General features: G+C 41.8%; 2 protein-coding genes across 2 annotated transcripts in view; one reads left to right on the top strand and one right to left on the bottom strand.

The window, feature by feature from the left end:
* MYH7B (myosin heavy chain 7B) overlaps nucleotides 1-1,708 on the top strand; it is a 44,096-nt gene extending 42,388 nt beyond the window's left edge. The window contains 1 exon segment of the mRNA XM_044296305.1: nucleotides 1,579-1,708. Coding sequence (XP_044152240.1) covers nucleotides 1,579-1,590 — 12 coding nt within the window. The 3' untranslated portion in view covers nucleotides 1,591-1,708.
* A 3,559-nt stretch (nucleotides 1,709-5,267) lies between these two features.
* Nucleotides 5,268-15,694, bottom strand: part of LOC122941745 (transient receptor potential cation channel subfamily C member 4 associated protein) — a 44,323-nt gene continuing 33,896 nt past the window's right edge. The window contains 15 exon segments of the mRNA XM_044299159.1: nucleotides 5,268-5,463; nucleotides 5,465-5,542; nucleotides 5,638-5,844; nucleotides 6,043-6,155; nucleotides 8,560-8,671; nucleotides 9,675-9,815; nucleotides 9,937-10,027; nucleotides 11,105-11,188; nucleotides 11,314-11,415; nucleotides 11,935-11,993; nucleotides 12,326-12,457; nucleotides 14,496-14,638; nucleotides 14,717-14,905; nucleotides 15,076-15,277; nucleotides 15,441-15,569. Coding sequence (XP_044155094.1) covers nucleotides 5,404-5,463; nucleotides 5,465-5,542; nucleotides 5,638-5,844; nucleotides 6,043-6,155; nucleotides 8,560-8,671; nucleotides 9,675-9,815; nucleotides 9,937-10,027; nucleotides 11,105-11,188; nucleotides 11,314-11,415; nucleotides 11,935-11,993; nucleotides 12,326-12,457; nucleotides 14,496-14,638; nucleotides 14,717-14,905; nucleotides 15,076-15,277; nucleotides 15,441-15,569 — 1,842 coding nt within the window. The 3' untranslated portion in view covers nucleotides 5,268-5,403.

Genomic DNA, 15,694 nt, shown 5'->3' with positions numbered 1-15,694 from the left:
AGAAAAATCAGCAGTTGGCTGGAGGGGCTGGGAGAGGGACATGGGGTGATTGCCTGCATTCTGAAAGGAGTTGTCGCTGGTAAGAAAACCTCTTTTAGCAGAACTTGGGCACATGCTTTGCTATACATAGAGCAGGGCTTGAGACAGACGAGAATCCCTCCAACCAGCATTATTGTATCTGTTCTGCCCAGAGTGTTCCTTTAAACTAAGGCCTCATGCTCTCAACCGCAAGTGTTTTGTGGTCTGCAAACTGGGGATTTACAAAACACTGACACCGGCCGCGTGCAAGCTGCATCGTGGCGCGGACTCATTGACTTCAGATCATGTCCTACCTTCTGCAGCATGACCGGTATCTGTTTTGTGGAGACGTGGTTTGCAGACTGCAAAACACTTAGGGTCTTATGGATGAAACACAAGCACACAATATTGGCTCCTCTAGTTAGCGGTACCTAAGGATTTTGCCTTTGTAAGATTTTACTATTAAACATTTAAGTGAAGAATAGTAATAGACTGCGGTCACATCTGCGTTGGAGTTGGGAGATGGGTTTCCATCCCAGAATTCATTAAAAATAAAGGAGAGAAGTCCTGCATGCCTTTTTTCTCAGCTGAAAAAATAAAATAAAACGGAAACCTAATGTATCCCATTATAGCGAATGGGATCTCTTCGACTCCGTTGCTATCAGTTATGTGCCAAATCCGGTACTTCTGTATAGTCTTTCTTCAGCTCTTATGAGACCTCTCTTTCACACAAGCGGGTTTTCTGCCAGGGTTCGATGCGTGAAGCAAACTCATCGCATCCAGACTGAATCCTGACCCATTCATTTTAAATGGGCCTGTGCACGTTCAGGGAAAAAAAAATAAAAAATAGCTGAATATTCTATATAGGCCTCATGCACACGACCGTTTTGCTTTCTGCGGTCCGCAAAACACGGAAGCCGCCCGTGTGCATGAGAACAGGCGGCCCATTGCAGAAATGCCTATTGTCGGCAAAACGGACAAGAATAGGACAGGTTATATTTTTTGGCGGAGCAACGGATGCTGACAGGACACGGAGTGCTGGCTACATCATTTGCAGGCCCATTGAAGTGAATGGGTCCGCACACGAGCCGCAAAAACTGCGGCTCGGATGCGGACCAGAACAACGGTCGTGTAAATGAGGCCATATTCTGTGTTTTCACAACGCTCTAGTAGCATAGAAGTGAATGGAGCTTCAGTAAAAAACAGATTGCATCTGGATGAAATGCATTTTTCACTGATGATTGGTAGATGTAGATTATCGGGGGTTTTTTCCACGTGTGGGAAAAACACATTAAAAACTGATTGCACCCGTGTGGAAAAACTGAAAACACTGAACAAAAATCGCAGACAAAACTGACTGAAAAATCATCAGTTTTTCCCTAAACAGATACCGAGAGAATCCGTACTGCTCGTGTGAAAGAGGTCTAAAGGGTCAGAATAAGGGAAATAAGCGCAGCTTTTAATGTAGCCTTACATAAAGCATCTAAACCGAATCTGAGAAGCACAAGTGTTGTGCCCTGTGTAAAATTAACATTTTATTTTTTATTTTTATCATGACAGCATGAAGAATGAACAGACCAGATACTACAATGGCTTCCCGGACAGCTGCAACAGCTGTGCCTGATCCCCCCCCCCGGTCTCTGATCACATCCCACCCCTAGTCAGCTAATAAAATCTACTGAGGCACAAAGACTGGCATCTGTTATTTTATGGAAAAAGTTCAAAGAATAGAATATCATGCAGATAACCGTAACCTAAGACAAAACCAGTCACAAGCAATAGTGTTGTGCTTTGTTGTCAAGAATTCCTTAAAAAACCCAATACGGATACCGTTCAATTCTTCTCCTGAATGGCAAACACTACTGAAAAGTATGGGAGAGGGATGGGGTGTGACCCTCCATAACCAAGCGATATTACCACCCAAGGGTGAGGAGTGTGGTTTTTACGCACAGATTCTAGTACGGAAGAAAAACATAGTAACAGCAAATATTTCACAAAATCTCATGTATGGTTTTTCTTACGTGCGAAAATTGACCTGCTGTGCGGATCTTGAAGTGCAGTATTTCAGTTATTTGTGCGACTTTCACCCTAGGGTGAGAAGTGCAGAACATCCGCATCAAAAACTGCAAGTAACACGTGCAGTTTTTGGTGCGGAAACGCACAGATTATCCTAAGAATTGAGGAAAGCATAATTATACATTCTACGTGAAAGTGGTTTTGGCAACCATAACTGTTTTCACTCACGATTCCCAGAAGCAGGAAGCAAAATAAGTGGGCACTGTGATGATCACTGAGTGAATAAATATACACCCATAGCCCTGGGTGTATTCACACATCCTGAGTATATATATCATAAATCAGCTTAGCTTTAGTATCAACACTAACCATGATTTCCATAGTGGTAATTTGTCTCTGTGGCTATGAGCCTGGGATCTGTAGGGCAAGCCTTGGATTTGTTTAAAGGGGTTGGCCACTTGTGACCAATGTGTATGTAGATGACTATAAGGCATTTACTAACATAAACTTTGTTGATATTGTGTGTCATTTGCTATATTTCATGAGCCATGCCCCATTCTTGGGCAAGTCTTCTGTCCTGTCCATAAGATGGCTGCTGATGGAGGGTCATGTGACCGGGCACATCACTCCGCCTCCTCCATTCTAACACACTACTACTGCCCTAAACAGTGCAAGCACAGAGGTCAGGGACAGTGTATTTGAGCGATTTGTCCGGTCACATGACCTTCCATCAGCGGCCATTTTATGGACAGGACCTCTGTGGACAGCGCAAAGGACTTGGCAAACAAGGGGGCATACCTTATGGAATACAGAAAACGGCACAGAATTTTCACAACGGATATATTAGTAATTGCTATGTACGCATCTTACAAACACACTGGTGACAAGTAGCCGACCCCTTTAAATTATAGAATAATTATGACAAAGGACAAAAATGAAGACATAGACGAGTTAAACATTTAAATTAGAAGCATCTCTTTATTTACACCAGTTCTAAGTCACAAGTAATCTCTCTATATATATATATTTATATATCAAACAAATACCTGGGTCCGGAAAGAAGACGTAAACATGAGGAAGAGGGTGAAATGTGAATGTGCGGACCCTCAGCGGATGGACAGAATGTTTATAAAACATTAATAGAAGTCATCAGAAGGGCCTCGCACACTGCAGGGCTCACCAAACATTACACAGTAACCCACCGCCAATGGTCGCCATTGTAGGAAGGTCAAACCACATCAACATCAATTGCCGTTGTACAGTAATTGGGACGATATCGCCGTTTGTTAGTTGTTGTTTTTTTTTTTTGCAAATAACCAAAATCTATCATATCATAAACAAAAAAAAAATTCTAAGACTTTGTGTGGTAACATTGTTCCTGGTCATAGAGTGACCTATGGGAGGTTACTGATCATAGAGGGGGAAGGGGATTGGAAAAAAAATTGAATGGAGGGATTTCATATTATCAAACACACTGAAGCTTAAAAACCTATAACCAAAGGACACATTTACACAGAAATATTTGAGATCTATGTCTCCACCTGTATTACCAACGCCAAGTACAAATGCCTAGAAGACTGGTATGTTCTTAAAGGGAATGTGCCATCAGAAAATATACTATTTAAATCAAGTTTTTATGTTAGAATTTTTTTTTTTATATTTTAAGAAAAAAGTGTGTCACTATCTATAGTAAAAAAAAACTAAAAAACAAAGACAAAACTAATGTCTTACAGTTTTCACACTGGCCACTAGGTCTATAATATGTTAAGACTCCCTGAGAGCAGCCACATGGGCCATAGACACAATGGACAAAAGCTGACCCCACTGACTTTGATGGGAGAGTTTTCCAAGCACAGAAGTCAAGAGAGAGTAGATAAACTGATCTATTCACTGATTGTGAATGGTGGACCTTGTGTTATCTATACAGAGGTGAGACTTACTGTAATTCTGCCAGATGATAAAATAGCTACTGAAAAGTGACCTTACCTGTGCAGAACAGGAAATCATGAGCCATTATCAGACCTAGTGGCCAGTATGAAAATTGCAGGATTATATATTTAAAAAAAATAAAATTAAAAAATAAAAATAAAAAAATATAGATAAATGACATGAAACATTTCAAAAAGCTCAAAATGATAAAAAAAATAAAAAAATGTTTAAGATGAAAATGTGATTTAAACAAGGGGTTCTTTCTGATGACACATTCCCCTGGAGGGTGGGGAAGCAGAGGTGGAGATGAGCCATAATGACCTCAGATACGGCTGTGTAGAATTGCACTTCGTTGACAGTAAAACAGCCTGGTGATTAGTGGACCTCTGCAATACAATTAATACAAAAAATAATAATAAAAAATAAAAAAATACAGGCGTACATTCAGATCAAGACCATAGCAGGAAAATGTACAGGGTCCCCTGCTCCACGTCAAGTGATAAAAGCCGCCCTATGTTAAAATCAAGATCTTTAGATAAGGTATAGAATGTGTAACATAAGCCTTCTGCTAAAGAGAAAATGCAGCTAAAAATTACAGTCACAATATGTTAAAGCTCAAAAAAAATAATCCACGTATTGACGTCAACGTTCCTGAGTGTTAACACAGCAGTAAGAGATTTCTTGCTCGTTAGTGAAATGTCACACTAAAATCCTGGTAGGCAAATAAAAACGGTGGGGTGATAGCTAGAAATAGGGGGGGGGGGGGGGGGGGGGCGCTCAGTATTAAATTAAAACCTCCCAAATCTGATCAGAAAACAGACATGTTACAGTAAAATGGAGTCTCCCCCCCCCCCCCCCACTATTATTTAATTTCTGCCATATGGAGATTAAAACAAGAACCCAATGACCACCTCTGTCAGCTAGACATTTATTCGGATCATAAATAAGGTTATGGAGGCAATAACTGGAGGTTTTTGCCGTTTGCTGCATCGTTCTATTATTGCTGGGTTCCCGCAGCCCGGTGGGAATGGGAAGACAACAAGTCGACAGAGAGAAGAGTCCTTGAGGACTACAGTGTTCAACTTCTGTCCTTTTCACAACACCATTTTTTAATAAAAATAAAAAAAATAAAAAAAGAAGAGGAATAATCAAATTGACGAGGTTTATCATTATGTACAAACGGCACAAGCGAGGAAGGAAATGGAAAAATTAAAACCTTTAGTCAAAAAGAAATAAAAACCGAAACGTAAAATTAATTGATGACGTCCCTGAATGTATTGCACAGATTTAATGTATCCGGGAGTGTGGCATCAATGGTTACTGCTGGGCACATTGCCTCCTTGGTGCAATCGACAACCGAGGAACACTGCACGCAGAAAGCCCCCTGGATACCCGAAATACCAGCTGGTATCTGTCCATACAGCAAGCTGCCAGCTAGGGTTAGTCCTCCAGGAATTCTTTGTCCACATCCATATATGCCTCTTCTATGTAGCTTACTATAGGCACATGGCGATGTCCTGTCTGGGTTTAACAGTACAGATACAGTCTCTTTCCAGTAGCTGAAATTGATACAAGAACTCTGGAAGAGAAAGTAGAGATGAAATATAGTGTTATGACATTATAACATCTTCCTGTAACCCCCCTCCCCCCAAAATAAGGAACTTCTGCGCTCACATTTTCTAAACAAGTGCTGTCCTTATCCTTGTTGAGGTAATGCTGTTGCCAGAATCGCAGGAGACTATGAAAGTTGTTGAGGATGAACCCCGGGTACTTCTCCATACACTCCATGTCTCTGATTGTCTGAAGGTAGCATGGTAGTCGGCCTTTCCTTCGGGCCAGCATTAAGATAACAAGGCTTGTATTCAAACAGCTGACATTCTCCTGTTCAATGAAAGCAGATCCCATATATTAGACAGCGGGGCAACAGGAGACCAACATTTTAATATCAGATGCTGAGGAATTGTGGGATAAACTGTAACCTCTACCAATTCAGCAGATGTTCTTCTGCAAGTAGATGAAAACCATGTAAAACGTAGAGATCTATAGAGCCTGAATACCTCTAGGCCGCCGTAGACTTACCTGTGTCAGTGTCTGCACATGAATTATGTTAACCAGCCGGAAGAGGAAGGACATTCGCACAGATCCCTGAATCATGTAGGACAATAACCGACATTCAGAAAGAACTTGAGCCACTGAAAAGGGAAAATACATGTAGAAATTAGAATTACTCTCAACGAAAACATTTTAATGTTTGCAGTGCATATGAAGGATTATATATATCTATATATATATATATATATATATATATATATATCTATATATATATCTATATCAGAGAGAGAATGTTTTAACACATTTTTTATTACTTTCTGCAAAGTCAAAAGTTGACATACATTTCATTAATATTTGGTACCATTGCCCTTAAACTATATGACGAGTCAAGCGTTTTGTATATCCTTCCACAAGCTTCTCACAAAAGTTGGTCGGAACATGGGCGCATTCCTCCTGACAAAACTGGTGTAACTGAGCCATGTTTGTTGGTCACCTTGCTCGCACCTGCCTTTTCAGTTTTTCCCATAAATTTTCAATAGGATTGAGATCAGGGCTTTGCGATGACCACTCCAAAAACATTGACTTAGTTATCCTTAAGCCACTTTGTAACCAGTTTGGCAGTATGCTTCGGGTCATTGTCCATTTGGAAGACACATTTCAGCCCAAGCTTTAACATCCTGGCTGATGTCTTGAGATGTTGCTTCAGTATTTCCACATAATCTTCTTTCCTCATGATGCCATCTATTTAGTGAAGTGCAAAACAACCCCACAACATGATGCTGCCACCCCCGTGTTTCACAGTTGGGATGGTGTTCTTAGGCTTCCAAGCTTCTCCCTTTTTCCTCCAAACGTAAGGATGGTCATTATGGTCAAAAATTTTAATTTTTGTTTCGTCAGACCACAGGACATGTCTCCAAAAATGTAGGTCTTTGTTCCGGTGTGCATTTCAAACATTAATCTGACTTTTTTACGTTTCTTTTGGAGTAACGGCTCCTTCCTGGCAAAGTGGCCTTTCAGCCCATGTTGATACAGTGCTCGTTTCACTGTGGATATTGACAATCTTAGCAGCTTCCGCCATCATCTTCACAAGGTCTTTTGCTATTGTTCTTGGGGTGATATGCACATGTCGGACCAAAGCACGTTCATCTCTGGGACACACAACCCGTCTCCTTCCTGAGCGATATGATGGCTGGACATTCCCATCTTGTTTGTAGTTGCGTATAATTGTTTGTACAGATGAACGAGGCATCTTCAGGTATCTTGAAATTGCACCCAAGGTTGAGCCAGACTTGTGCAAGTCCACAATTCTCTTCCTGATATCTTGGCTGATTTCTTTAGACTTTCCCAAGATGCTACACAAAGAAGCAGTGTGTTTCAGGTGTTCATTTAAATACATCCACAGGTGTGTCTCTAGCTTACTCAGATGTTGCCAACAAACCTAACAGAAGCTTCCAAACACATGACATCATGGGCAGTCCAGAATTGTTTAAAGGCATAGTAATCTTAGTGTATGACTGTAAACTTTTGACATTGCATAAAGTAATAAAAATGCCTCAAAACATTCTCTCTCTCATTATTCTGGCATTTGGAAATAATAATTATGGTAATCCTAACTGACCAAAAACAGGAAAGATTTATTCTGATTTCCTGTCTGATATTGAGAAAAACATGCATATGTGTCTTTTTATATACTGTATGTAAACCTCTGGTTTTAACTGTATATACACACACACACAGTCAAGTCACATTATCATGACCAGTTCCCATTTTCAACGTCGGCAGGGTAGCTCATGAAGGAAGTCACGTGTTGTGAGCTGGCTTGGTGGGTATGTAAGGTGTGCGATAGTCTGAACACAGATCTCTCACTGCGGTCATGGGTAAAAGGGGCAATTTTTTAGAGCTGCATAAAGGGATGGTTATTGACTTTCGGCACAGGGCAGCAGTATATCTGAAAACGTGCAGCTTGTGAACTGTTCGCGTGCTGCTGTGGTGAAAGTGTATTGTGAGCGGACACATGACTCCATTGCAAATAAGCAACATGGAAACAGCGCAGCACCACGTGCAAGGAGGTAAGAGGGCGGACTGACAGGCTACAGTGGAGCAGCTCACCACCAAAATGAACCAGGGTGCTACCAGACGTGTGTTAAACATACATACATGCTCCTCTGGAATTCTAGGAAGAAAGGGATGCAAATGAGCTCTTAACAAGCCCCGCCTCTAATGCCACCAGATGTAAGGCAGCTATCCTACAAGTCAATGTTCGACTCTTTAAATAGTCCTTGAGACATGACTCCGATATTAAATAAGCCAGCATCTCATCTGCAGACAGCCTCTGCGGGGTGATTGTTCTTCATCAGTGCAGAGCTGAGAGTACTGCCTCAATCCTGACTTAGGCCTCTCAGCCAGTTAAGCCAATACTCTCTGCTCTGCACTGATGAGGGGCAATCGCATGGTAGCGATTCTGGATATTAGCTGATGCTCAACTTTGTAGATGTGTATCATTAATACCATCTAGATGGAGTTAAGACTTATAATGATCTTCACCTTTGATATCATCTGACTGGTTTTCAAACCGATCCAAAGACAATGCAATGCATCTCACTAGCATGTTGGAGTCCACTAATGAGCTGTTGATCTGGTTCAGGAAAATCTGGAACTAAAGCAGAAATAAAATCCATGAATTGCTGGAGGAAGAAAATAGGCAAAGGCCTCAAGCACACAACCGTTCCGTTTTTTGTGGTCCGCAAAAAAAGGAAGCCGCCTGCATGCCTTTGGCAATTTGCGGAACGGAAGGCCCATTCTGGAAATGCCTATTCTTGTCATAGGCCCCATTGAAGTGAAAAAAACTGCGGCTCGGATGCAGACCCTAAAAACGGTTGTGTGCATGAGGCCAAATACTGACAATAACTACTACTCTGCACACGCAGTTCCGTATTACAGGCCGAGTACCAAGGTATGGTGTGTGCATTGAATTGTGTAGGAGGAGGAGTGCATCTGGGGGGAGAATCACACTATACCACCACATGTAACAGAAGAGGCCATGATTCTTCTCCTCACTGGTACAAAATAAAACCATGAGGAAGAGAAAAAACACATAGAACTTTATGGGGCACAAACATTTCTATGAGAGCCGTATGACAGCACTAACCTTGTTAGAGAATCAAGATACAGTCATGTGCATAAAACCCAACAGTGAGGTACACAACATTCCAGTTTTCAGAGATTTCTTTTACTGATGACCTATCCAACAGTATCTGATCGGTGGGGATCTGACACCCGGTACTCCTGCCGATCAGCTGTTTAAGAAGGCAGCGGCGCTCCTGTGAGCACCACGGCCTTCTCTCTGCTTTTCCTAGGCCAATGACGTCACGTTCATGGTTCATGTGGCCTAGGAGCAGCTCAGCTTAATTCAAGTGAATGGGGCTGGACTGCAATACCAAGCACAGCCGCTATACAATATACAGCGCGAGAAGGCAGCGGCGCTCACAGGAGTGTCGGACCCCCAGCGATCAGATACTGACCACCTATCCTGAAGATAGGTCATCAGAAAACCCCTTTTAAAATGACAACTGCCAGTTCTTCAGCAGGTTTTACCCCAAAAGCTATATCCTCAAACAAGGAATGGAGGGAAAACCACATGCACCATTCATTTCCCCTACCTTTTCATCACTATTAACGTATTTGTTAAATCTCTTGAAAGCATCTATGTTGAATTTCATTAGCTCCCCAAGGAGGTCAAAGTAGCTCTGAAGGACATCTCTAGATTTGCATTCACTGTCCACAATGCAGTACAAGATGTGCTAAGGAAAAAGATTATAAAACAAGAAAGACACGTTATATACCAGTAAAGGGCCCTACATTGGACTACTGACTGTGGCCATCTTTCCTTTACAGTATGATCTGCATGCCAATGACACCCACCTCTAACAGGCCTCTCTTTAACAGAAACATCTGGTCGGCATAGGACGTCACACCACGCAGGAAGCTTTCAACAGCTCGGGCTTGCCAGAACCTACAGGTAGCAATAATGAAATCGATCACACCTATAGTCTTGAAGAAATACGTTACGGTACGCTTGTTGAATTAAGGGCTTATATCAAGGGATTGTATTGCATGCATTCCTTGCTAGGTTATCACTTGTATAAACCAGAAGCGGCTAGAGCAGAGAAACCACACGAAAATTAAAGAGGGGACATGCAGGTTTGTAATATCCTCAGGATAGGTCATCAATATCAGATCGCTGAGGGTCGAACTCCCGGCACTTCACTGACCAGCTGTTGGAATTGGCAGTGGCACTTATGCAAGGGCTGCAGCCTCTTCAATGTTTACATCAGTCTGCATTATGGCTCGTGTTTACTAATGGGACTGTGTCTGGATCTGCTCCTAAAATACGCTAAACTGTGGGGCATCCTTTTTTTTATTCTAGTTTAAAATGCTATGCATCTAGTGCAACAAGGGGTGTGCTTAGCAGTGTGGCCTAAAACAACATTTTGTGCAAAAAAAATTTTCACAAAATTCTGTTGCAAAGTAAGCCAACGAATAGATGATAAAAAGTCAGAAAAACATGTTTAGCCATGCATCAAATGTATCATCCAGCCTGAGCTCCGGTGATGAATGGCGCGTCTTTAGAAAGTTTACCGTGTCTACAGGATTAGTAAATGCTGTCCCAATGTACATTTCGCAGTGGCTGTGCCTCGTTACAGTCACTGGAATGAGACAAGGCTGCAATACTATAGAATAAACCAGCCGCCGCTTAAAATATGCAAAGTATGAACATAGTGCAGAGCAATGTAAACATGCAAGAGGCTGTGGTGCTCACATGAGGGCCGCGGCTCCAGCAAACAGATGATCAGTGACCGTGCCTAGAGCTGGACCCCCACCGAGGATAGGCCAACAATATTACCAAGCCGAATAACCCCTTACAAACTCTGTGCCGTTTTAGTCAATAGTCCACAAGAAATATCTTGTACATAAACATTATGTCAGGGGAGATGAGGGCCTGTAATTTTTGTTTTTTCATTCCTGGTTCACAAAAACGATCATTTCTGTAAAGACAGAGGCGGTCATATCATACTGATACTAAGCGCACCTGAAGGAAGACTCTGGTGGCTCCTTCTTCATCACCTGCAGCAGTCTGGTCAATAAGCCCTTTTTCCCATCACATACTAGGCTCCTGAAACCAGAAAGAAATTGTCAAGAATGTTTTGATGACTATGGCACTTTAAAACCTGTTTGATCGTGCCCGACTTCAGCCAGATCTTTAAAATCAGCAATAATTCGGGATCACACAACTCTTACCTATCTGTATTCATCACAGCCTCCACCTCGGGGATATTTGCTTTTAGGGATATGGCACTCAGCTCATTTAATTCTTGGCTGTTCAGAAGCAAATATTTGTTCCTGTAATAGTGAAAAGACAAGATCAAAAAGGAATTTCAACAACTACAATAGACATCAGACTGTGAGCGGCATGCAAGGCCCGTTGGCACTGATCTGTGATTACAGGCCCACTTACATGGGGTGAACGATACGTGTTCCTGATCACTGGCCATGTACGTCTTTTGCTGCTGCCAATAACGCACACAATACGGGGACAAGACAATCGCGGGATCAGCCAAACATACAGACGCCTGTCCGTGTAAAGTGGCCCTTATACTCCCTGGTCTAGTGCTCAAAAATTACATCAATGCACCCTATGGTGCACCCAATAATCTATACACTCCAATTTCTATATTTCAGAGGTGAAGGTATTGCCTGGCAACTCCATTGAATACAAGAGGGTCAACATCAAATCTCTTACGCCTTGGAGCCGAGATGGCACACTGGCAAGGTCTGTTGACATCTTCAATCCTGCAGAAAGCATTGTACACAATGTGGAAAGGCAACTTAAAGAAAAGTGATGTCGTTCACGCTACTTACTCGTGATGGTCACTGAAACTCTGGAGCAATCTCAAAAACTGAATCTTAAGCGATATATCCTAAAAGATAAAAATATTTGTATATAATCAGCAATAACATTAGAGGGACACAAAAAAATAAATAAAAATAACACGCAGTCTTGTATAAATACTATACAGCTATACAGATAAGCAGGGGACCATAAACCATGGAAAGTTTATTTATTTATGCTCAGCCATACAACTCCGCCTGAAATTAGCGTGAGAAGTTATTCTAGCCTTACCTGTAGAGCCCCCCCTTGTTTTATAAACCTGTCTATTTCACTTGTGTAGGTTCCATGTTATCCTGACTGCAGTAGTAAGGGCCTGGACAAGGTATCTGTAAGGTAGAATGTGGTCATATTCGTACTTACAGGACTACAGTCACAGTTCTGGTTGTGGCCATGGAAAACGAGTGTGGACGCAGAATGTTTTCTCCATATCAACTTGTCAAAGAGATTATTAAGCCCGGGAATCAATTTAAACTCCGCTATCATCTTATGGACCTTTTAGACAAAAAAAGAAAAAGCAACCCGGTATAGAAAAGAACCTCAAACTTAAAACATGCCATACAAATTAAATGGTTACTGCAGGCGGCACTCTGTACTTCCATATCAAGTTTAAAGACAAGATGAAGGTGCACTTTAAAGATCAGGCATGCTCAACCTGCAGCTGTTGTAAAACTACAACCCCCACAATGCCCTGCTGTAGGCTGCTCGGGCACACTGGGAGTTGTAGTTTTCGCAACATCTGGAGGGCCGCAGGTTGAGCATGCCTGTTTAAAATATTTCCAACCCCACCACCACACTGGGCCGCATTTATCATGTGAATAGGCCACCTTTTTGGCGTGAAAGAATCTTAAACTGCAAGTTTGCGACTTTTTTAACGGCACTTGTACAGCATTTGGCAGCTCGCGGGGTTATCATAGGCAAATCTGCTTGTTGTGCATAAGCCTTTAACCCTTTAAGGATTGGGCAAATTTTTGTTTTCGCATTTTTATTTTTTCCCCTCAAAAAGTCAAAACTTTTAAAAGTTTTCAGTCACATAGCCATAGGAGGGTTGTTGTTTTTTGTGGTAAAAGTTGAATTTTTCTATGGCACCATTTCACATGTGTACTGGAAAATGTGAAAAAAATAAATAAATTGGAGTGAAATTGAAAAAACAATTCCACAAAGGTTTTTGGGGTTTTGATATTAGTGTTCATATGTTCAAAATTATATGACGTCCTTATTCTGTGGGTCACTAGGATTACGACAATACCAAATTTGTATACTTTTTATTATGTTTTACTTCTTTTAGAAAAAATAAAAATAAGTTCTTTTTTGCATCGCCATTTTGACACAAATAACTATATCATTGTATTTCCGTCTACAGAGCTGTATAAGATTTTTTATTTTTATTTTTTAAGGTGGGGGCTGTAGATTTTACTGGTATAATTTTGGGGTAAGTATGACTTTTTGTTCACTTTTTATTCAACTTTTTTTTGAGGACAAGGTGACCAAAAATGGTGAATCATAGATTGCTCTCTTTCTCCCCCCCCCCCCCCCCCCCCTTCCCATCACTGCATTCACCATGCGAGAAAACTACTTTAATAGTTCGGACATTTTTAGAACATGTGATGCCTGTTGTATATTTTTTTTAATGTAAATTTTTTATTAGTAAAAGTGAGAAATTGAAATTCATGCGTTTAATATTTATTTTATTTTTTTACTTTTTTCTAGTCCCCTTAGGGGACTTGAACATGTGATCTTCTGATAATGTGTCCCATAGACAGCAATAGAATTCTATAGGATTCTGACTGGCGGCCTAAGAGCCTCGGGCACGGCTTTTCAGGCAGTTAGCCATGATAGGCCTGGGAACCTTCACAAGGACCATGGCCATCATGGCAACCGATCTGAGCCCAGTGATTTCTCTGGGACTTAAACATTGATGGGCAAACATTACCATAGGCCAAGTGTTCGACCAATGCGACTTCAGCACTGTGAAGGAACCTGTCTTCCTTGTTTACACAGGCAGAGCAGTTTCTGGATAGGCAGTGGTTCCTGGTATTGTATGACAGTACTAGCCATAGCCCTATGTGTCATTCTGCTGATCAAAAGGGTTGGCAGGAGATGGCCCCCACCAAAGCAATTTGGACGGTCATTAACTAGTGCAGCATCCCTTCACTCTGAGGATGGTGGGCGTCCTGACCTGGTCAACCTCTTTTTGTGATTAGGTGATTGCAGGCTGTCATGCTTAGGAGACCCCCCCAACTGTACAGAATGGAAACTGTTTGCAAGAATTCAATTTTCTTGTAGCTACTATAGGGAAAACAAAACATTATACAGCCATTTACATAAATGAGCTGTCCGTATAATCGACAGATATGTTGTGGAGAATACATTTTAGTCCCGAACACAGGAAACCTCAATCTATTAGCTCACATTTTCCTAATGGGGTATTTGGAAATGGGATTTGTAAGCCAGACAATCTTGACTCGAATATAGACGGCACTACATAAACCAGAAATAAAGAAGAAATGGACAGATCAGAAAAGGTACAGACCTGATTCCTCTGTCGCCCCATCAGCAGGACACAGAGCACATACAGAACCTCTACTTTGTACATGATTTCATGCATGATCTTCATGGACTGTGGCAGCTGCGTCCTGGAAGAAGGATTGGCCAGGCCGCTCTCATCAGAGGATTCTACAAGACAGGTAACAACTGAGCGTCGGCTCGCGGCTAACATCCATGAAATAGCACCGGACTTCTAACCTATATTACCGGTTCCACTCTGCTCTGTCTCCTCGTGAGCCACACGCATCAAGGCATCTAATACCAAGGCATTGTCCAGCCACGTGTACCACTCCTCCAGCTCCTGCAAGAAGGTGGTTGTGCCTGTAGATTCAGAGACTTTACGGATAGCAAGCTTGCATAATCTTTCAATAAACCCTGGGATGTTCAGGAGGGTGGCTGTGGATAAAACACAGAAATAATGAAAATGGGAAAAGCTTATTCTTATCCATATTAAACGCTTCACATGAAGAGATTTCCACCAAAGTGTGAAAGTAGCTTAAGACCAGCACAAGTCAGTGTTCATCTCTTCATTGACAGATGATTAGCAATCCAAGCGCTTGGCCCACCTTGGTTGATTTCTGCTCTGGAGGGACTCTGGGTCTTCTTCTGTTGCGCGTCTTTAGCGAGCAGGGTGTACTTATCATCATTGCCTGTATCCAGCTCGGATATGGTGACAGAGAGTATCCTGCAGAAGTTGGCTAGCTGTTGCTGATCAAAGCTTGACACCAGACTTCCAAGATTGGGAATATCTTCCAGCTGGATCATCTCCTGAGAAACAAATAGATGTTGAAGCTGAAACCTACTTCTGGCGTCTTGTATACTCATGGCAAATGTGAAAACGTGCAGTAGGTAGTCACGTCTCTTCTCTGGCTTAATAAATATAGGGAAACTGGAAACCCTTACACTCTGACCCACGTCTAGCACTTTATACCTTTTTAACGCCCAAGATGTCCTCTATGAGGGTTGCTGTTTGCAGGAAGGTCTTCTTGTTGGTCATGAGTGTGAACAGGAAAAGCACAAAGTCATTCCGTTCTGCCAGACGCTTGGTGACACCTTCTGTCTATGAAAGCCCCAATAAAAGACGGGAGTTACTCTAGTGCTGCAAATACTGATGCAGTGAGCAAGGCGACATATGAGAAACGTAAAAACACAACCTTTAAAAATTATTACTCACCTGGAAAATAA

This window comes from Bufo gargarizans, chromosome 6 (assembly GCF_014858855.1).
Source record: "Bufo gargarizans isolate SCDJY-AF-19 chromosome 6, ASM1485885v1, whole genome shotgun sequence".
NCBI lineage: Eukaryota > Metazoa > Chordata > Amphibia > Anura > Bufonidae > Bufo > Bufo gargarizans.
This window is presented reverse-complemented; position numbering and strand designations above follow the sequence as displayed.